The sequence below is a fragment of the Hemitrygon akajei genome, chromosome 6 (assembly GCF_048418815.1).
Source record: "Hemitrygon akajei chromosome 6, sHemAka1.3, whole genome shotgun sequence".
NCBI classification, from domain to species: domain Eukaryota; kingdom Metazoa; phylum Chordata; class Chondrichthyes; order Myliobatiformes; family Dasyatidae; genus Hemitrygon; species Hemitrygon akajei.
In genome coordinates this window covers 175,759,918-175,782,695 of record NC_133129.1, presented here as the reverse complement: position 1 = coordinate 175,782,695, position 22,778 = coordinate 175,759,918, and the positions used below count along the sequence as shown (strand labels likewise).

General features: G+C 42.9%; 1 protein-coding gene across 3 annotated transcripts in view; it reads left to right on the top strand.

The window, feature by feature from the left end:
- Nucleotides 1–22,778, top strand: part of shank2b (SH3 and multiple ankyrin repeat domains 2b) — a 1,185,964-nt gene that overhangs the window by 362,285 nt on the left and 800,901 nt on the right. For all 3 annotated transcript variants that reach the window (XM_073049802.1, XM_073049805.1, XM_073049804.1), the window contains one exon: nucleotides 3,910–4,026. In XM_073049802.1, the coding sequence (XP_072905903.1) occupies nucleotides 3,910–4,026 (117 nt within the window). The remainder of the gene's footprint in view (nucleotides 1–3,909; nucleotides 4,027–22,778) is intronic.

Here is a 22,778-nt window from a genome sequence, read left to right as displayed (position 1 = left end):
GGTAACCAAACACTGGGATATGAGGTTTGGAGAACCTCATGCTACGGTGCTCCCAAACAATCCAGAGATCTTTAACTAATAAGGAAGGGATGCTGAAGGATTCCTTTTGTTTATCAATTCACCTTAATAATGGGGAAATATTGAGACCATGTGTCTAGTGCAAACAAAATTAGATTAGCACATGCAAAAATCAAAAGAGACAGAAGAAATTATTGGCCAATTAGCTTAATAGTTTTCATGGGGAAATAAAAGGTTCTATTACTAATGGCACTGAGAAAATATCTGAGGATAATCAGATAAAATCCTCATGGCTTTGTTAAAAGGAGATCAAATTTGACCAATTTACTGGAACTCTTTCAAAAGGTTCAGTTCCCAACTTGGTGTCCACAGACCCCTCAGTTAATGGTAGGGCTCCATGGCATTGCCAGCCAGTGGTGTAATAGCATCAGCACTGGACTTCGAGTCGAGTGGTCCTTGGTTCAAACCTGGCCAGCTCTTTGCATGCTTTCCATCTGTGCTGGGTTCAGCATTGAGCTGTCAACTCGGCCTCATAAAAAAACAGACAAACGCTAAAGGAACAGCAAAGTTGCCACCCAACGTGCAAAGAACAACAACAACAACCATGGCATTAGAAAGATTAGGAAAATCTGGACTCAGATCTTGTACTCAGATACTCAGAGCACTTACAATGTGATTCCTCATTAAAGATTGTTGAGGGAAATAGCAGCTCTAAGTGTAGGAAGTAACATATTGGCATGGATGGAAGATTGACTAGATAACAGTGAATGGAGGGAAGGCCAGAATGGATCATGTTCCAGTTACTGAGATGTAACAAGGAATTAGTGCTTCGTTCCAACAATAAACTTATCAAAGAGTATTTGCTAGTCAAAGTCAGTGGTAGGTGGTAAGGAAGGCAAATGCAATGTTAACATTCATTCCAAGAGGACTAGAATATAGGAGCAAGGATGTAATACTGAAGCTGTATAAGGCATTGGTCAGTCTATACTTGGAAGACTGTGAACAGTTTTGGGACCCTTATGTAAGAAAAAAATGTGCTGCATTGGTGAGGGTCTTGAGAATGTTCATGAGAATGATTCCAGAAATGAAAGCATTAATGTATGAGGAATGATTGATAGCTATGGATCTGTACTCACTGCAGTTTAGAAGAATGAAAGAGGATCTTATTGCAATCTACTGAATATTGAAAGGCCTAGAAAAATGGATGTTTCCCATAGTGGTGGAGTTTAGGACCAGAGGGCACAACCTCAAAATATAAGGATGACCCTTTAGAACAGAGATGAGGAGGAATTTCATTAACCAGAGGGTGGTAAATCTGTGGAATTCACTGCCACAGACAGCTAAAGTCCATCATATGGAGTATAATATAGGTATAAGTGAGACTGGCAGTAGGAAAATAAAAGAAGCATGGTATCTGAATACCAAGAGATTATGGGCTTTGAAATGCATGATAGAGGAGAGACTAATAATCCAGTACAGCGAGTAATAAGGAAAGCTAATAGAATGTGATTGTTTATTAGCAGGGGAATTATACTTACAAGAAGCAAATTTATGCTTCAGTTATACAAGGTGTTTGTGAGACTTGTTTAGGAGTACTGTGTATTGCAGAGCATTGATCTTTTTAGAGAGATCTTTTAGGATGGACGCTAATAACTTGGAAACAGATCAAAGAAGGTCAGAGATTATTGCTTGGAATGGATGGGTTACCTTATGAGGACAAATTGGATACAGTAGGCTTCTACCTGGTGAAGTTTAGGAGAGTAAGACAGGACTTGATTAAAACTTATAAGGCCATTAGAGTCTTGATGATAAATGCATCTATAAATTTGCTAATGATACAACCATTGTTGGCAGATTCTCAGATGGAGATGAAAGGGCGTACAGGAGTGAGATACACCAGCTTGTTGAGTGATGTTGCAGCAGCAACCTTGCACTCAATGTCTGTAAGACCAAAGAGCTGATTGTGGACTTCAGAAAGAGTAGGACAAGGGAACACAAACCAATCCCATAGAGGAATTAGAAGTGGAGAGAGTGAACAATTTCAAGATCTCTGAGGATCTAACCTGGTCCCAACATATTGCTGTAGCTATAAAGAAGGTGAGACAGTGGCTATATTTCATTAGAAGCTTAAGGAGATTTGGTTTGTCATTTAAGACTCTTGAAAACTTTGGCAGATGTACCATGGAGAGCATTCTGACAGGCTGCATCACATTCTGATATAGGGGTTGGGGGTGGTGGAGTTACTGCACAGGATCGAAAAGATACATATAGTTGTAAAAGTAGTCAGCTCCATCTTGGGTAGTAGCCTCCGTAGTATCCAAGACATCTTCAAGGAGCAATGCCTCAGAAAAGTGGCATCCATCATTAAGGACCCCCATCACCCAAGACATGCCCTCTTCTCATTGTTACCATCAGGAAGGAAGTGCAGACACTCAGTGATTCAGGAACAGTTCCTTCCCCTCTACTGTACGATTCCTAAATGGACATTGAACCCATGAACACCACCTCACTTTTATTACTTAGTTTTAGTGCTATTTTAATTTAAGTATTTAATATTCATGTATATATATTTACTATAATTGATTTACATATTATTTTCTATGTTATCATGTATTGCATTGTACTGCTACTGCTGTTAACAAATTTCACAACATATGCCACTGATATTAAACCTGATTCTGATTCTGATATGGTGGATGTGGAGAGATTATCTCCTCTTGTGTGAGAACCTAGAACGAAGGTCACTGTTGAAATTTATTTCTACAGAGATTAAGTGGCATTCTTTCTTTCAGATTACTGACAGTCTTAGGAGGCCTCTCACTCAAAGGGCAGTGGAAGCGGAATAGTTGAATATTGTTAAGGGAGGAGTAGAGATATTATTGATAAAGAAAAAGGTTACTGTAGATAGGAATGCAGAATTGAAGTTATGATCATTTCCACTATTTTATTAAATGAAGGAGCAGGCTTTAGAATCAGAATCAAGTTTTGTTGAGAAATTTGTTGTTTTGCAACGGCAGTATAGAGCAATACTTAAAATGTAATGTACATCAATCAAATATATATTGAATGATATATACAATATATAGTGTGTGTGTATATATATATGTATATATATATATATATATATTATGAAAACAGAGAAAAAGTAGTAAGATAACATTCATGGTTCATTGACCGTTCAGAATTCTGCCGACAGAGGAGAAGTAGCTGTTGCTAAAATGCTGAGTTTGTGTAAAAATTAGTTCCTGTAATGTTGAGTGTGTGTCTTCAGGCTCCAGTACCTCCTCCTTGATGGTAATGGTGAGAAGAGTGCACGTCCTCGGTGTCCTTGATGATGGATGCTGCCTTTTTGAGGCATCTTTTTGGGACCTTTTGAAGATGTCCTCGATGGGGAGGAGGTTAGTGCTCATGATGGCGCTGGCTGAGGTTCCAACTCTCTCTGCAGCTTTTTCTGATCCAGTGCAGTGGCCACTCCAATCCAGATGGTGGGGTGCAACCAGTTAAAATGCTCTTCACGGTACTCTGATGACGTAAATCAATCAAATCTCCTCAAACTCCAAATGAGATACAGCCACTGGTGTGCCTTCTTCATAATTGCTTCAATATATTATGTCCAGGATTGATCTTCTGAGATGTTGATCAGCTCTTGTGTTATACTTTATTAGGCTCCGAGACACTGCCCAGCTTTATTAGTTCATTTTTCTTGTACATGCTGTTTTTAATTGATTTTGCAGTTCAGGTTGTGAATTGTATTCTGTCGATCTGTACCAATAGATCGAAAATTATATTCATTGCTAACCTGGGGGGGAGGAGCTGGTGAGAATGATGAAATAGCTCAACTGTTGTTTGAATATTGAATAGTGATCTACTTTTGGTGCTTTATTTTATTAGGCATGTCGTTATGGCCATGTTCAACACGTAGAACATCTGCTTTTCTACGGGGCTGATATGGAAGCACAGAATGCCTCAGGCAATACAGCACTCCACGTCTGCGCCCTTTACAATCAGGTGGGAATCAGACACTTAGAATTCTGTAGAACTCGTAAAGGTTATGAACATTGCAGTTCACGTATCTCACGGGCAGTACAGTAGTGTAATGTTATTACAGCACCAGTAACCTGGGTTCAATTATATCGCTGTCTGTAAGGAGTTTGTACGTCCTCCCCTGACCACGTGGATTTCCTCCAGGTTCTCCCATTTCCTCCCACAGTTCAAAGGTGTGTGGGTTAGTAACTTAATTGGTCAGATGGGTGTAACTGGGCAATGCGTGCTAGTTGGGCTGGGGAAAGCCTATTAAACTTCTAAATTATAAATAAATATCGAGTGATATTTAGAAGCAATTGTTAAAAAAAAAGGACAAGTATGTATTACAGTCAATGATATATGTTAATAGTTTCAAATTTACTGTTGGTGGGTTTCGTGTTTGCACATTTGTTTCGGGGGTTAGACATCTGTTAGTCTTGAGAGACCATGGATTTGTGACTTGGAAAGTTTCCAGGGAGCAGGCCTGGACAGGGTTGCATGGGAGACCGGCAGTTGCACACCATCGATGTTGTCCAAGGGAAGGGCAAGGGCCGATACAGCTTGGCACCGGTGTCGTCACAGAGCAATGTGTGGTTAAGTGCTTTGCTCAAGGACACAACACACTGCCTTAGCTGAGGCTCGAACTAGCAACCTTCAGATCACAAGACCAACGCCTTAACCACTTGGCCACACGCCAACTCAGATTCTCCCTTAAGTAACACCAAGGGGAGTACTAAGTTCATGTTGATATGACTAGCAGTTGTTTGCAAGCTCAGTGTCTGTACCATCAGCTCACTGGTCTAATTCCACTGGGGAACATACGATGCAGAATTTTAATTGTCCAGAGTCATTTGAAAATTTGGCTTCTCTCTTGTAATGTTGAATGCTTTGATCCAGCACCCTTTGATACTTGCAGATGATTCCCTTTGGTTATCTATCCCCATGTCATTCCCCTTCCAGCAACATTTTTGTTTCCTCAAAGTATGATTCATTGATTGTCCATAATTTCCGACGATGTCAGTGAAACCTGTGTGGGAGAGTTTTTAAAGTGGAAAAGCCATTGCACTGGGGCAGTTCCACTCTCTTGACCTCTGAAGTCCGGGTCCAGTGGTACAAGTAGTCGTCCCAACTGGGGTCTTTCTCGGTTGCAGTGGATGGCCATGGCTTATTTTGTACCTTGTCATACCCTTCGCTCTCCATGAAGTGTTGCAGAGCTGCCTTCCCGGCTCTCCGATCTTCTTGTTGATCCCATCCATCCAGTCCACCAGAGCTGATATCAAAGTACATTGCCTTTGTATTTTACCATTAACTGATAAAATACCAGAGGGGATTAGATACTTATTTTTGCTCAGCAGTACTACACATTGCAGCTCCATATTGTACATCCCTTTTGAAACTGGATCATTGAAGGTGAATAGTGCAACTCAGAAGCAGTGTACAGTGCATGGTTGCTGTTCAGTAATAGTGACCATTGTCAGTTTATCTTTTGAGCAATCTTAGGCAAGCAACAAAAGTGATGGTTCACTAAATGGTAGCTGCTGGTGCTGCGGGTGAGCATTGGGGGGGGTTTCAGTAAAATCTAACAGAATTTTAAACACTTGGAGTTCTTGGTTTAACTGCAGAGTTCAAAGTAAATTTAATTTCATAGAATGCATATATCACCATATACTACCCCGAGATTCATTTTCTTAGTCATAGAAAAGTACAGCAGAGAAATAGGCCCTTTGGCCCATCTAGTCCATTTAAACCACCTACTCCTGTTGACCTACACCTGGGCATTCACAGTAGAACAAAGAAAAACAATAGAATCGATGAAAATCTATACACAAAGATTTACAAGCAACCAATGTGCAAAAAAAAAGAAACAATCTGTGCAATTACATTAATAATAAATAAATAAATAAATAGATAATTTTGGGCTGGCACTCTTCATCGGGACTGCAAAGAAAGGGAGAAGCCAGAATAAGAAGGTGGGTGGGGAGGGAAAGGAGTATAAACTGGCAGGTAAGATGTGAAATGAGCCGAGTGGTTGGGGGAAGGTGGGATGAAGTGGGAAGCTGGGAGGTGATAGGTTGAAAAAGGGCTGAAGAAAAAGGAATCTGATAGGAGAGGAGAGTAGACAATGAGAGGAAGGGAAGGAAGAGAGGCACCAGAGCAGGGAGATGGGCAGGAGGAGGAGGAGAGAAGCAGTAAAGGGGGGAGCCAGAATGGAGAATGGAAAACAAGAGAAGAGGGCGAGGGATCAATGCCATGATATCAGGTTGGAAGCTACTCAGATGGATTATGAAATGTTGCTCCATCAACCTGAGAATAGCCTTATTGTGGCCATAGAGGAGGCTATGGATTGACATGTTGGAATGAGAATGGGCAGTTGAATTGAAATGGGTGATCGCTGGGAAATCCCACCTGCTGCAGCTGGAATAAAATGACTCATTGAAGTGGTCCCCCAATTTGCGTTGGGTCTCACTGAGATAGAGGAGGACACATTGGGAGCACCGAATTCGTTAGGATGTTGCTTGGCAACATGAAATACAGAAGCGAAGAATGAAATGCATAATCAAGTGAAATGTTTCCTTTGTGGATGAAGTTCTACTGACAGAGGATCATTACCTTGTTGTAGTGAAGAGGCCTGTGGGTTACCAGGATCCTGAGAGAGATGCTGTCTAGACATCTGGCGCTTAGCTCTTGGTAGAGTCACTCATGGCAAGTGGAAGGTTCCAGACAATGAGCGACCCAACCAAGTCCTCAGTGTGGTGGAGCTGGCAGAAGATAATGACACATCATAATGGCAGTACCATTGGATCCTGACCCCGATCTGTCAAGGACCATGTGGTGGCTGGCCAATGCATCAGCCTCTGCACATCAAACAAAGTCACACATGGGCATTCTCCATTAAGGGAATCCACACTAACATCCCAAATTATGTGAATCCCAGATCAGCCCCTGTAGCCTCCTGATGACCCACCAATAGACAACCCCTGAGGAAAACATCATATATAACTCAAGTGATTGCATTATTGCAGATGACAGTCATATGGGAAATTTGTGAATTTATAGAACATAGAACATAGAATAGTACAGCACAATACAGGCCCTTTGGCCCACAATGTTGTGCCGACCCTCAAACTCTGCCTCCCATATAACCCCCCACCTTAAATTCCTCCATATACCTGTCTAGTAGTCTCTTAAACCTCACTGGTGTATCAGCCTCCACCACTGACTCAGGCAGTGCATTCCACGCACCAACCACTCTTTGAGTGAAAAACCTTCCTCTAATATCCCCCTTGAACTTCCCTCCCCTTACCTTAAAGCCATGTCCACTTGTACTGAGCAGTGGTGCCCTGGGGAAGAGGCACTGGCTGTCCAATCTGTCTATTCCTCTTATAGGATAAGGATAGTGTTAGTGAATGTTTTTTCCAGTATTGCTAGAATATCTTGTGGATATACAAACTCTTGTTTGTATCCACATATTCATCATGTCTGTCTTTGAGGAGATACAAGAAGACCTAGCAATCTTATTTCCTCCACAGTAGAAATGGTTGCATTGCCACTGAACAGTATGAACAGTTATAGGACAGTTTCAGTCAGTTGCCATTAGGGTAAAGTGCTTAGACTGTTTAAAGAACTGACTGATGCTACTCTAAACCAGAAACAAAATCTGTTAGAACTGTAGCTGCCTCCAGGAATAAGGATTGGAAATAACATCTCCACCTCGCTGACGTCAACACTGGTGTTCCACAGGGATGTGTGCTTAGCCCACTGCTCTACTCTCTCTACTTACTGTAAGTTCATCTGTAAGTTTGCTGATGATACTACTATTGTTGGAAGAATTTCAGATGGTAACGAAAGGGCTTACAGGAGTGAGATATACTAGCTAGTTGAGTGGTGTTACAGCAACAAACTTGCATTCAGCATTAGCAAGACCAAAGAGCTGATTGTGGACTTCAGGAAGGGAAAGACGAGGGAACACAAACGGATCCTCATAGAGGGATCAGAAGTGGAGAGAGTGAGCAATTTCAAGTTCCTGGGTGTCAATATCTCCGAGGATCTAACCTAGGTGCAACATATTGATGCAGCTATAAAGAAGGCAAACCAGCAGCTATTTTTCTTTAGGAATTTGAGGAGATTTGGGTTGAACTAAAACACTTGAAAACTTTGACAAATGTACCATGGAGACCATTCTGACTGACTGCATCACCGTCTGGTATGTTGGGGGTGGGGTTACTGCACAAGATCAAAATAAGTTGCAGAGATTTGTCAAATTAGTCAGCTTTGTCATGGGTACAAGTCTCCGTAGTGTCCAAGACATCTTCAAGGAGCAGTGCCTTAGGATGGCGGTGTCCATCATTAAGGACCCCCACCACCCAGGGTATGCTCTCTTCACACTGTTACCATTGGGTAGGAGGTACAGAAGCCTGAAGGCACACACTCAGCGATTCAGGAACAGCTTCTTCCCCTCTGCCATCCAATTCCTAAATGGACATTGAACCCATAAACACTACCTCACTACTTTTTTATTTGTCATTTGCACTACTTATTTTAACTTAATTATTTAACATACAATATATATATTTAATGTTACTCAATTTTTCTCTATATTTAGTTATCATGTATTTCATTTTATTGCTGCTGTTCAGTTAACAAATTTCATAACATATGCCAGTGATATTAAATCTGATTCTGATATTTCCAGTAAATGCTCAGAAACGTTGGTGGCTTCGTACTCACAATTTTCCAGACTTTTGGATGTTATACTCTAATTCATTTTTAATGTTTTACACAGTATTATAAATACATTTTCCAATGGATCGAGTAGGTTCAAAGAGAGCTCTGTTACACGGTGGGGGCAAGGGTGCTGGGAGAGGACCCACAAGCAGGACATAAATACTGTTTTTCTTAGGTTCAATAAAATAGCGTTTATTACTCGCTACACATAGAACCGGGACATCAAGGAGGACAAAAAGGAACAAGAACCTCGGACTAGGAGACTAGGGATTTGGATCGCCGCGGAACTTGGATTGGAAACTGGGAACTTGGATCCCCGCGGCCATGACTTAGACACTCGGAACATGGACCGCCACGGACCTTGGACTTGGAGACTGGCAACTTGAATTGCCGCAGCCAGAACATGGACACCATGGATCGGCGCAGCCAGAACGTGGATACTCAAACACAGGACAGGAATGTCGAGCCCGGACTCCGCCTTCAACTCAGGCACCGAGCCGGGACTCTTCTTCGAGGGACAGACACGGACACTGGGCATGAACATTGAGCCAGGACTCCGCCCTCAACTCAGGCACTGAGTTGGGGCTCTTCTTCAAGGGACAGACATGGACACTGGCTATGAACGTCGAGCCAGGTCTCCACCCTCAACTCAGGCACCGAGCCGGGACTCCACCTTCAACTCACCCCTGGCAGTTTGACCTTGCCCGGATTCACTCTGGCGAAGGAAGGTGAATTGCCGGCACTCCGATGCGGGCAAGATAACTCTGGCTTGTGGCAGCGACGGCGACTTGCTAATGCTTCTTACCACTCTCACCCCGAATGGCTAAAGCCAGCGGCTTATAAGCTGCCGGTTCGGGTCGAGAGTAGATTACCTTAATGGCCAAGCTCGAGGGACGTGTGAAACGGAATTAGAAGGGAACAAGGAGTCAATGATCCCGATCATAATGCAACCTAACTAAATTTAAAGGGGAACCGATCCAGACCATGACAAGCACAGAGAATGAGACCTTGGTTGGTGAAAAGGAATAAGGGAATTGGTGGGCCTAGTGAGTCAAAAGGGGTCATGGAAATTGAGGCCAGGTGAGTGGAAGGTCATGCTGGAATTGGGGCCCTGGAGAAATACAGGGAGAATGGAAACTGTGGCCTGGCATCAGAGCCAGTGTGGGAATCAGGACCCAGGGAATGGAAGATAGCGCAGGAAATAGGGCCTTTCAGAAAGGCAGGGAGATTCACAACTGTGGCCTGGCAGAGACTGGGAATCAGGGCCCTGTTGAGTGGAGGATAGTGTGGAAAGTGTGGCCCTCGCATCACAAAAAGTGTGGGAACTGAGGCCCTGTGATTGAAACAGAGCCCTGGAGAAAGGCAGAGAGAGAGAGAGAGAGTGGCAACTGTGGCTATGTGGGAATTGGAGCCCAGGTGCCTGGAAGGTAGCCCAGGATCTGAGGCCCAGTGAGGGAACTGGGCCATGGAGAAAGACAGGGAGTGTGTACTAGGGTTTGCAAAGGGAAGGGAGCAAGGGAAAGGGAGAGCAGGATCCTAGTGAGTGGAAAAAGGAATGGTGAACATGGTGAACCAGATACTGAACTATCGGAATTTCTGAAGGATTGAATAAGACCATAAGACATAGGAACAGAATTAGGCCATTCAACTCATTTAGTCTGCTCTGCCATTCGATCATGGCTTTATTTTTCCTCTCAATCCCATTCTCCTACCTTTGATGGCCTTACTAATTAACCATCTATCAACCTCCGCTTAAAATATACCCTATGACTTATCCTCCACAGCCATCTGTGGCAATGAATTCCACAGATTCACCACCCTCTGGTAAAAGAAATTCCTCCTCATCTCTGTTCTAAAGGGAGGTCTTTCTATATTGAGGCTATGCCCTCTGGTCCTAGACTCACCCACTATAGGAAACTTCTTCTGGGGTCCATAGAAGCCTCAGTTAATGGCATATAAAAGGTTGGGAACCTCTGATCTAGTCCTTTCAATATTTGGTAAGTTTCAGTGAGATACCCCTCATTCTTCTCAAAAATGGTAACTCAATTTCCCTCTCACCACAGCTGCAGTCTGACCTGCCTTGCATTTCCTTTATGTACTGCTTTTAAATCTATTTACAGCAAAACTCCAATAATCGGGAGTGTTGTGGAGTATTTTGAGCACTTTTGAGCCCAATATCTAAGAAAGGATATTCTGGCATTGGAGAGAGGTTTACGAGAATGATCCCGGGAATGAAAGGAGTCACATGTGAGGAGCGTTTGAGGTCTTTGGGCCTGTGCTCACTGGAGTTGAGAAGAATGAGGGGTATCTCACTGAAACTTACCAAATATTGAAAGGACTAGTACAGAGGTTCCCAACCTTCTTCTGGGGTCCACAGAAGCCTCAGTTAATGGCATATCTAAACACACCATGAAACCATGAGCACGACCTCAGATTTTGATCCCTTCTTGCATTACTTACATAATTTTATATTTCTTGTTTTAACTTACAGTTTTATTTTATATATTGCACTGTACTATTGTTATATACAACCAATTACACAAAATTGAGATAATAAACTTCTGTGTTGTTTTAACTATTTCTGAAAAAGTTTGTTACCTTTTTAATAAACTTTATTTTGGTTAAAAACTGTTTAAAAGACAGTTAAGATGCATTTGATAGTGGTGAACATTTTGGAGAGAAGGTCCATAAGACATTGGAGTATAATTAGGCCATTTGGCCCATCGAGTCTGCTCTGCCATTTGATCATGGCTGATCCATTTCTCTCTCAACCCTATTCTCCTGCCTTCTTTCTGTAACATTTTACACACTGGTTTATCAAGAATCTATCAACCTCTGCTTTAAATACACTCAATGACCTGACTTTTACAGCCAGCTGTGGCAATGAATTCCACAGGTTCACTACCCTCTGGCTAAAAAATTCCTCCTCATCTCTGTTCAAAATAAATGTCCCTCTATTCTGAGACTGTGTCCTCTGGTCCTAGACTCCCTCGCAATAGGAAACATCCTCTCCACATCCACTCTATCTAGGCGAGAAGAGTTTAAAGGGAGCCGGTTATTTCTTCAGCGGTTTGATCAGGGCATTAGTGCACAAGTGTGTGGACATCAACCAGTGAAGACAGCGGGAAGAGTTTAAAATGAGACAGCCTTATAAAGTGGGCGACAGAGTAGAGGGAGACAGAGTAGGAATGCTTTGGCTCAAAGGGGCTTAGGCGCTAACGAGTCGAAGCGAGGTAGGTTGCCTGAGTAGAGTACAGACAGGAAGAATATGTGTGAGACCAGTGTTCTGTGCTTGGTGTCAGATGTGGGAAGTCCGGGAAACTCACAGCCTCCCAGATAGCCAGATCTGTGCCAGGTGCGTCGAGCTGCAGCTCCTTAGAGACCGTGTTAGGGAACTGGAGATGCAGCTCGATGACCTTTGTCTGGTCAGGGAGAGTGAGGAGGTGATAGATAGGAGCTATAAGCAAGTAGTCACACTGGGGCTTCAGGAGACAGCTAAGTGCATAACAGTCAGAAGAGGGAAAGGCAGGAGTTAGAGGCTAGAGAGCACCTCTGTGGTTATACCCCTTGACAATCAGTACTCCTGTTTGAGTATCATTAGGGATGAGGTGGGGGGGACAGCCTACCTGGGGGAAGTTACAGTGGCTGTGCCCCTGGCACAGAGTCTGGCCCTATGGCTCAGTAGAGTAGGGAAAGAAGAGGATGGAGGCTATGATAGGGGACTCTATAACTAGGGGGTCAGACAGGCGATTCTGTGGACGCAAGAAAAAAACGCGAATGGTAGTTTGCCTCCCAGGTGCCAGGATCTGGGATGTTTCAGATTACGTCCAAGATAGCCTGAAGTGGGAAGGAGAACAGCCAGAGGTCATGGTACATATTGGTACCGACAACATAGGTAGGAAAAGGGAGGATGTCCTGAAAACAGACTACAGGGAGTTAGGAAGGAAGTTGAGAAGCAGGACCACAAAGGTAGTCATCTGAGGATTACTGCCTGTGCCATGCGACAGTGAATATAAGAATAGAGTGAGGTGGAAGATAAATGCATGGCTGGGAGATTGGAGCAGGGGGGCAGGGATTCAGATTTCTGGATCATTGGGACATCATTTGGGGCAGGAGTCACCTGTACAAAAAGGACGGGTTGCACTTGAATCCCAGGGGGACTATTGGGGAGAATTGAAACTAGGATTGCTGGGGGGTGGGAACCAAATGGAGACAGTCTGAGAGAGAAGATAGGCAGGTGATCAAGAAGGGACGCACTCAGACCGATGGTTTGAGATGTGTCTATTTTGATGCAAGAAGTATTATGAACAAAGCGAATGAGCTTAGAGGGTCGATCAGTACTTGGAGCTATGATGTTGTGACCATTACAGAGACTTGGATGGCTCAGGGGCAGGAATGGTTACTTCGAGTGTCAGGCTTTAGATGTTTCAGAAAGGACAGGGAGGGAGGCAAGAGAGGTGGGGGCATGGCACCGTTGATCAGAGATACTGTTACGGAAGTAGAAAAGGAGGAAGACATGGAGAGATTGTCTGCAGAGTCTCTGTGGGTGGAAGTTAGGAATAGGAAGGGGTCAATAACTCTACTGGGTGTTTCTTATAGACAACCCAAGAGTAACAGGGACATTGAGGATAACATAGGGAGACAGATTCTGGAAAGGTGTAATAATAACAGGTTTGTCGTGGTGGGAAATTTTAATTTCCCAAATATCGATTGGCATGTCCTTAGAGCAAGGGGTTTAGATGCAGTGGAGTTTGTTAGGAGTGTTCAAGAAGGTTTCTTGACAGAATGTGTAGATAAGCCTGTAAGAGGAGAGGTTGTACTTGATCTGGTATTGGGAAATGAACCTGGTCAGATGTCAGGTCTCTCAGAGGGAAAGCATTTTGGAGATATTAATCACAATCTATCTCTTTTACCATAGTATTGGAGAGGGATAGGAACAGACAAGTTAGGAAAGGTTACTAAGAAAGAGGATGTGCAGGAGCTTTTGGAAAGCATCAAGTTGGATAAGTCATTAGGACCAGACCAGATGTATCCCAGGCTACTGTGGGAGGCGAGGGAGGAGATTGCTGAGCCTCAGGCAATGATCTTTGCATCATCAATGGGGACAGGAGAGGTTCTGGAGGATTGGAGGGTTGTGGATGTTGGTCCATTATTCAAAAAAAGGATAGAGATCACCCAGGAAATAACAGACCAGTGAGTCTTACTTCAGTGGTTGGTAAGTTGTTGAAGAAGATCTTGAGACGCAGGATTTATGAACATTTGGAGAGCCATGATATGATTAGGAATAGTCAGCATGGTTTTGTGAAAGGCAGGTCATGCCTTATGAGTCTGACTGAATTTTTTGAGGATGTGACTATACTCATTGATGATGGTAGAGCAGTCGATGTAGTGAATATGGATTTTGGCAAGGCATTTGATAAGGTACCCCATACAAGACTTATTGAGAAAGTAAGGAGGCATGGGATCCAAGGGGAAATTGTTTTGTGGATCCATAACTGGCTTTCCCACAGACAAAGAGTGGTTGTAGATGGGTCATACACTGCATGGAGGTCGGTGACCAGTGGTATGCCTCAGGGATCTGTTCTGGGACAGACTCTTCGTGATTTTTTATAAATGACCTGGATGAAGAAGTGGATGGATGGGTTAGTAAATTTGCTGATGACACAAAGGTTGGAGGTGTTGTGGGTAGTGTGGACGGCTGTTGGAGGTTACAGCAGGACATTGATAGCATGCAAAAATGAACTGAGAAGTGGCAGATAAGTATAATGTGGTTCATTTTGGTAGGTCAAATATGATGGCAGAATATAGTATTAATGGTAAGACTCTTGGCAGTGTGGAAGATCAGAGGGATCTTGGGGTCCAAGTCCATAGGACACTCAAGGCTGCTGTGCAAGTTGACTCTGTGGTTAGGAAAGCAGAGGTTTTCGTCATTCGTGGGATTATGTTTCGGAGCAGAGAGGTAATGTTGCAGCTAAATAGGACCCTAGTCAGACCCCACTTGGAGTACTGTGCTCAGTTTTGGTTGCGTCACTATAGGAAGGATGTTGAAACCACAGAAAGAGTATAGAGGAGAGTTACAAGGATGTTGCTTGGATTGAGGAGCATGCCTTATGAGAATAGGTTGAGTGAACTCGGCCTTTTCTCCTTGGAGCAGCGGAGAATGAGAGGTAATCTGATAGAGGTGTATAAGATAATGAGAGGCATTGATTGTGTGGATTGTCAGAGGCTTTTTCCCAGGTCAAAAATGGCTAGCACGGGAGGGCACAGTTTTAAGGTGCTCGGAAGTAGGTACAGAGGAAACGTCAGGGTTAAGTTTATTTACGCAGAGAGTGGTGAGAGCGTGGAATGGGCTGCCGGTGACTGTGGTGGAGGCGGATACGATAGGGTCTTTTAAGAGCCTATTGGACAGGTATATGGACCTTAGAAAAATAGAGGGCTATGGGTAACCCTAGGTAGTTTTTCAGGTAAGGATATGTTCGGCACAGCTTTGTGGGCCGAAGGGCCTGTATTGTGCTGTCGATTTTCTATGTTTCTGGGCCTTTCAACATTCAATAGGTTTCAGTGAGATCCCTCTTCATTCTTCCGAATTCCAGTGAGTACAGACCCAGAAGCATCATATGTTCCATGATATGATGAGCCTTTCATTCCTGGAATCATTTTTGTGAACCTCTCCAAGCAATGTCAGCACAAGCTTGCTTATAAGGTTCTCAGCACCATGGCATCCAAAGTTTAGCTGCACCTCACTGTGTGCCCCTGAGGGGTACAAGGGTCTTCCCTGCACATCTGGAGTATCAGGAAAAGGTGGCTGTGGTTGGGGCTGAAAACTGTGTAGGGGAGGGGGAGGGTCCAACATGATCCAACGCATGAGACTTTAAATTGATTTCCTTGCCACAGTCAACAGTGAAACTAGTACATGAGATGCCACAGAGCAGCATCATCTATAATGTTATATCTGGTCCATAGAGGCCAGATTACAATTAAGAGTGATTTGCACCTCACCAGTAATTATTGATTGAACTTTCTTGTTCAATAATGACAATCTATCATTTTCTTGGACATCTTCAAGAATGGGCGCCTGTCAGTGCAAGGTTACCTACTGTTTTTCTTCATTGGAGATGTAGATTCTCCTCATTGATTCTGTGTTGTGGTTGATGATTCATTCTCTCAGTCTCTTTCCATTCACAGATAGTTGCTCTCTCTCTCTCTCTGTTTCTCTTGTTTTGTTCCCGCTCTGTCCTTGCTCGTTTTCTCTCTCTTTCTCCTCTATTTTCTCTCTGTCTCCCCTCCCTTCTCTCCCCTCTTCCCACTCTCTCTCTTCCCCTCTTTTGCTTCTTGCTCTATCTACCCCCTCTTTCTTGCATCCCTCTCTCAGCCCTTCTCTTTCTCTTGCCATCACTCACCCTCTCCCTATCTCCCTCTCTCTTGCCTTTTCTCTTTCTCTCCCATCTCTCTCTCCCACCCCCTGTCTCTCTCTCACCCTTCTCACCTCCCTCTCTTTCACCCATTACTCCCTCTCTTCCCGATCTCTTTTACCTTTTTTCTCACTCCACCCTTTCTCTTCCCCCATCTCTCTCTTACCCTTTTCCCACTCTGTCTCATCACTTCTCCTCTTTCTTTATCCCTCTCTCACCCCTCTCTCTTGCCTTTTCTCTCTGTCCACCCTTCATTTTCTCCCCCATCTCTCTCTCACCTTTTTCTCTTCCCCCTTCTCTCCCTCTCCTATATCTGATGCCATTATATTTACTTGTGATATTTTCTTATAATACCTTATGGCTTTCAGAACAGTTATTGTACATCAATCCTATGGCTCCATATAACGTATTTTTTCTCTCTGTGGCCACATGGGTTTCCACCAGAAGCTTCAATTTCTTCCTGTCTTCCAAGGATGTGCAAGTTGGACCATAAATTGTTCACTATTAATTGTTCTTAGTGTGTTACTGAGTGTTAAAATCTGAGGGAGCTGATGAGAATATGGGCAGAAGAAAATGGGATCAGTGTAATGAGATCCACCAGTAGATTATTTGTTGAACATGAAAAAGCTTCCAGCCCATGGAATTCACACTAATCATCAAGCACCAATGTGCTAGACCTACATCTAACCTATTTATTCTTGCTAACTTAAATAGGCTCACCCCCCCCCACCCCATATTAGGTGAGACTAGAGGTCACAGGTTAGGGGTGAAAGGTGAAATATTTAAGGGGGACCTGAGGGGGAACAACTGCACTCAGAGGACGGTGAAAATATGGAATGAGCTGCCAGCAGAGGTGGTAGATCTGTGTTCAATTGAAATATTTAAGAGACATTTGGATAGGCACATCAATAGGAGGGATATGTTCCAGGTGCAGGTCAATGGGATGAAGCAGATCAGGTCAGGATCAATTAGGGAAAAGATCAGGTTGGCGTGGACTAGCTGGGCTGTATATGACTTTAAGTACCCCCAGACTCTATCATTGACCTATTCACCAGGAGTAATTTACAGTGACCAATTAACCAATCTAATCACCTGACTTCAGAATACGGATGAAACCTGTGACCGGGAGGAACACAGAGTGACCATGCAAGCTCCACACAGATGGCACAGGAGGTCAGGACATTACCTGGGTTACTGGAGCAGTAAGGCATCAGCACCACTAGCTCACTAGTTTCCTCACCCTGTCCAATCTTATTCTTACTTATTAATGATTGGAATGTAGTTATCTAGGCTAGTACAAATACACAGAGTGTATTGAATGTATGCTCCTGGTCTTCTGCTGCTGTAGCCCATCTATTTCAAGGTTCAATGCATTATGTGTTCAGAGACGCTCTTCTGCACACCACTGTTGTAACACGAGGTTACTTGAGATACAATCACATTCCTGTCAGTTTGAACCAGTCTGGCCATTCTCCTCTGACTTCCCTTGTTAACAAGTTGTTTTCGCCCACATAACTGCTGCTCACTGGATTTTTTTTTTTTGTTTGCTTATCACACCATTCTCTGTAAACTGCTGCGCTGAAAATGACAGGAGATCAGCAGTTTCTGAGATACTCAAACCGCCCTGTCTAGCACCGACAAACATTCCACAGTCAAAGCCACTTAGATCACATTCTTCACCATTCTGATGTTTGGTCTGAACAATAACTGAACCTCTCGACCATCCATGTCTGCATGCTTTTATATATTGAGTTGGTGGCACGTGATTGGCTGATAAAGTATTTGCTTTAATGAGCAGGTGTACAGATGTGTCTAATAAAGTGGTCACTGAATGGATATCACTTAACATCACTTTGTAAAAACACCAAGATGCAGCTCCAATATCACAACCGATGCATTTTACCCAGTACTCTACCACGGAAGGATTGATTCAATAGTTAAAATAAATGTTGGCCTTAGAGACTGGTTGCTGTTATTCAAAACTCTATTGTACGCTATCGGGGCCAGAATCTCTAAGAGTTGTAAATGAAACCTCAGATTGTTAACAACGTACATTTCCGAGGAGCTGATTCAAGATGAGGCTGAGTGGTGTGAACGTTGAATTCAGAGATTGCACAGAGGAATGATCTGCCCAGGTACATGTGTAATAGTGAAACATTCAATCCGTACATTGGATGTACTTTGTTTGCTTGTTCACACCATGTTTCATCAGCTTTGTGTGGGCAGAAGTACTATTTCAGTCTATCTGTGGGTGGCGGGATTTAATTAGGCAGAGCTGCCTGCTTGCATATTCTTTTGCAAGGTTTAGTGTTCTTGCAGCAGTTAAATACTCTTCCAAATTAACAAAAAAAATGTGCCTTGTCACAATTAAAGTAGCTTTTGTTCCATACACAGTGTGTGTTTGTTTTTATAGTCTTTGAAGAACATGACAAGTATAGCAGCCTGCTAATTTTACCACTCCATTTTCCTCTTAGTTTTGTTGCAAGTGGGAAAATGCAAGGCACTGAGCGAGGCAGGCGATGCCAAATATCCAGTGTCAAGTGTTGCAACTAACAAGCTAAACAGAAATTCGGCATGTTAAAGCCACACGCTAGTTCATTTCGGTGTGCCTCACATCTGCGATGATCATTGTTTGGTTCAGCTAGTGCTTATGAATGAATTTAAAACAGTACGACTTACAACTTTTGTGACTTCTATATCTTTTGTACAAAATTCTGAATTCACACTCTCTCCATCGCACTCTCTCTTTCTCAAACACCCACACAAGCACACGTGCATATAATAATGCTAAAAATGCAGTGATTTGAATACACATGTACATTAACACTAATACATATTTTCACACTAGCATTGCCTTAACACGTTATCATTATCACAAGCACTCTCATGTGCACTAACAGTAACACACATGTATACACTCACGTATAAATTATAACTCACACACACACACACACACTAATATGTGAACTCATGCATTCCTCAGAACCAATGTACACAAAAGCATAAACGTATATTACATCATCTGCAACTTATTCATAGTCAATGAATAAGCCTCATTCTCATTTGAATCCTTTTTTAAGCATTGAGTATTTTTATAATTTTACATATTTATATAATGTGCTTAAAAATAAGAAAGCAACAAAAGCCACGCTAGTTGTCTCAGTTTTTGCTGAAAGTGTGTTGCTGAATGATAGTAATGTCAATGTACAGATTTTATTCTGTGATAGAAACAGAACCAGAACATGCAGGAAACACTAACTAGGTCAGGCACTATCTGCAGACATCAACCTGAAACAGTAACTTTTCTCCTCTTTCTACGGATGCTGCCTTACTTGCCAAGAATTTCCAGCAATTTTTTAAATGTTATTTTTCCTGCATCTACATTCCTTTTGATTTTGCTCTATTGATTTCTACATTGTTATGCTCAATGCAGATTAAAACCTTGAACCATCTGTAAGTGGTATTAAATAACAAATCCAGCCATTTTATCTGCACTGATTTATTCTGGAAGCAATTTAAACTCAATCCCCATTGCGGGTGGCTTATGATCCTTCATCTTTCTCTGCTTCTGTTATGTAAATTTTTTTCTCTTCCTCTCTTGATCTCTCCATTGTCTCCAAATCTTGGAAATACATCCCTGACATTCAAATTAGGATGAACAGGAATCTCTTGCAAAAAAGAACAAAGCCATTGTCATTGGTTCCCATAACAAGTCCCATTCCCCACCCACCAACTCCACTTCACTCACTGGCAACTCATTGTAACTTGTTGCGTGAACACAAGAGATTCTGCAGACACTGGAAATCCAGAGCAACACACATAATTTCCTTTGGATATATCCATACAACTGGCTGGGTCCTTCAGTATTTTCTGTGTGTGACACTAGCTGCTGCCTGTTTGTTGTAGTTGAGCCTGGGATAATGTTTGGAACACATCTGGGCCATCACCAAGTTGGTGTTGAGGAAGGCAAATGCAATGTTAGCATTCATTTCAAGAGGTCTAGAATACAAGAGGAGGGATGTCTCGCTGAGGCTTTATAAGGCACTGCTGAAGCCTCGCCTTGAGTAATGTGAACAGTTCTGGGCCCCTCATCTTGGAAAGGATGTGCTGGCATTGGAGAGGGTCCAAAGGAGGTTCACAAAAATGAGTCCAGGAATGAAAGGGTTATCATACGAGGAGTGTTCGGTGGCTCTGGGTCTGTACTCGCTGGAATTCAAAAAGATACGGGGAAATCTCACTGAAACCTTTCGAATGTTGAAAGGCCTAGACAGAGTAGATGTGGAAAGGATGTTTCCCATGGTGGGAGAGTCTAAGGCAAGAGGGTACAGCCTCAGGATAGAGGGGCACCCTTTCAAAACAGAGACGCAGAGAAATTTCTTTCGCCAAAGGGTGGTGAATTTATGGAATTTGTTGCCCAATACAGCTGTGGAGGCCACTTCCTTTCCCATCTGGTTTCACCTATCACCTACCAGCTGGTACTTCTTGCCGTCTTCTCACTTTCTTATTCAAGCTTGTTGGGCTGGAAGGGCCTGTTAACCTGCTGTATCTTTAAGTAAATAAAAATGAACTCCAGAAACTTGCCAATATTTTTCTAGCAGCAATCCACAGATACCAGACCTCCACCATACTGATAGAATGGGCAGCAGGTGCATGGGAACACCACCTCCTATGGGTTCCCCTGTAAGTGTCAGCTTCTTCACTATTGTTGAGAAAGTCTTGTAACTAACCACACTGAAGAAATAGCACCATTTAATGTAATGTTTTATTTGGAGATACAAAATGGTAATGGGCCCTTCCAACCCAACAAGCCCACGCTGCCCAATTACATCCGTGTAACCAATTAACCCACTAAACTCCCACCACCCAGGTCATGCTCTCTGCTTACTGCTGCCAGGAGGAAGACGCTACAGGAGCCTCAGGTTCTCACGCCACCAGGTTCAGGAACAGTTATTACCCCTCAACCATCAAGCTCTTGAACCAGTGGGGATACCTTCACTTGCCCCATCACTGAAATGTTCCCACAACCTAAGGACTGCCTTTCAAAGATTTATTATTTCCTGTTTTTGATATGTATTGCTTATTTATTATTATTACTATTTCCTTTTTTTCCTTTTGTAATTGCATGGTTTCTTATCCTTTGCACGTTGTTTGTTTGTCCATCCTATTGGGTACAGTCCTCCATTGATTCTATTATGTTTCTTGGATTCACTGAGCATGCCTGCAAGAAATTGAATCTCAGGGTAATAAATAGAGACATATATATACTTTGATAATAAATTTACTTTGAACTTTGAAACCTGGATGTCTTTAGAATATGGGAGGACACTAGACCACCTGTAGAAAACCCAGGCAGTCATAAGGAGAATGTACAAACTCCTCAAACACAGAGGTGGGAATCAATCCTTGTTTCTGGTGCTATCACAGAGGTATGCAAAGTACAATGCTACCATGCCATATTATGTGGACAGACAGCTGTCTGCAACCTCCTCATGGATAGTTGTGGATAGGTCACAACATTGAGCTTTGGCAGCAGCAACTACATTTCATGAGTGAATCGGACAAAAAAAATCACCTAAAATGTTCTCAGTTAAATGTCATCAGTTCAGAGGTCATTGTGCCCCATATTATTGTTGTTAGGTACCTTAATTTAACATAAGGTGTATGGAACATGCTGCCAAGGGTGGTGGTAGAGGCAGGTACATTAGGGACTTTCAAGAGACTTAGACCGTAAGATATAGGAGCAGAATTAGGCCATTTGTTCTCATGAGTCTGAGCTGCCATTTCATCATGGCTGATCCAATTTCCCGCTCAGCCCATTTCTCATGTCTGCTCACCATATCCCATCATACCCTGGCCAATCAAGAATCAATTAACATCTGCCTTAAATATACATAAAGACTTGGCCTCCACAGTTGCCTGCAGGAAATAGTTTTAGATTCAGCACTCTCTGGGAAAAGAAATTCTTCTCCATACGGTGTATCAAAAGATAGGTCAGTAGGCAGATGGGGTGGTGCGGCCCTGTGTATGAGAAATAATATTAAATCATTAGAAAGGGATGACATGGGACTGCAAGGTCTAGAATTGCTATGGGTTGACTTAAGGAATGGCAAGGGTAAAAGGACCTGAATGGCAGTTGTATACAGGCCTCCAAACAGCAGCCAGCATGTGGATTACAAATTAGAGCATAATTACAGATAGAAAAGGCATGTCAGAAGGGCAATATCATGATAATTGTTGGGGATTTTAACATGAAAGTGGATTGGGAAAACCAGGCCAGTAATGGACCTCAAGAGAGAGAATTTGTAGCATGTCTAAGCAATGGCTGTTTAGAACAGCTTGTTGTTGAGCCCATTAGAGGATCAGCTTGCTGGACTGGGTGTTATGAAATGATCTGGAGGTGATAAAGAGCTCAATGTTAAGGAACCCTTAGGGTACAGTGATCACAATATGATTGAGTTCTCTTTGAAATTTGAGAAGGAGAAACTAAATTCCAATGTGTCGGTATTTCAGTGGAATAAAGGAAATTATAATGGCATGAGAGAGGAACTGGCCAAAGATGACTGGAAAGGGGCTCTAGCAGGAAAGCCAGCAAAGCAGCAA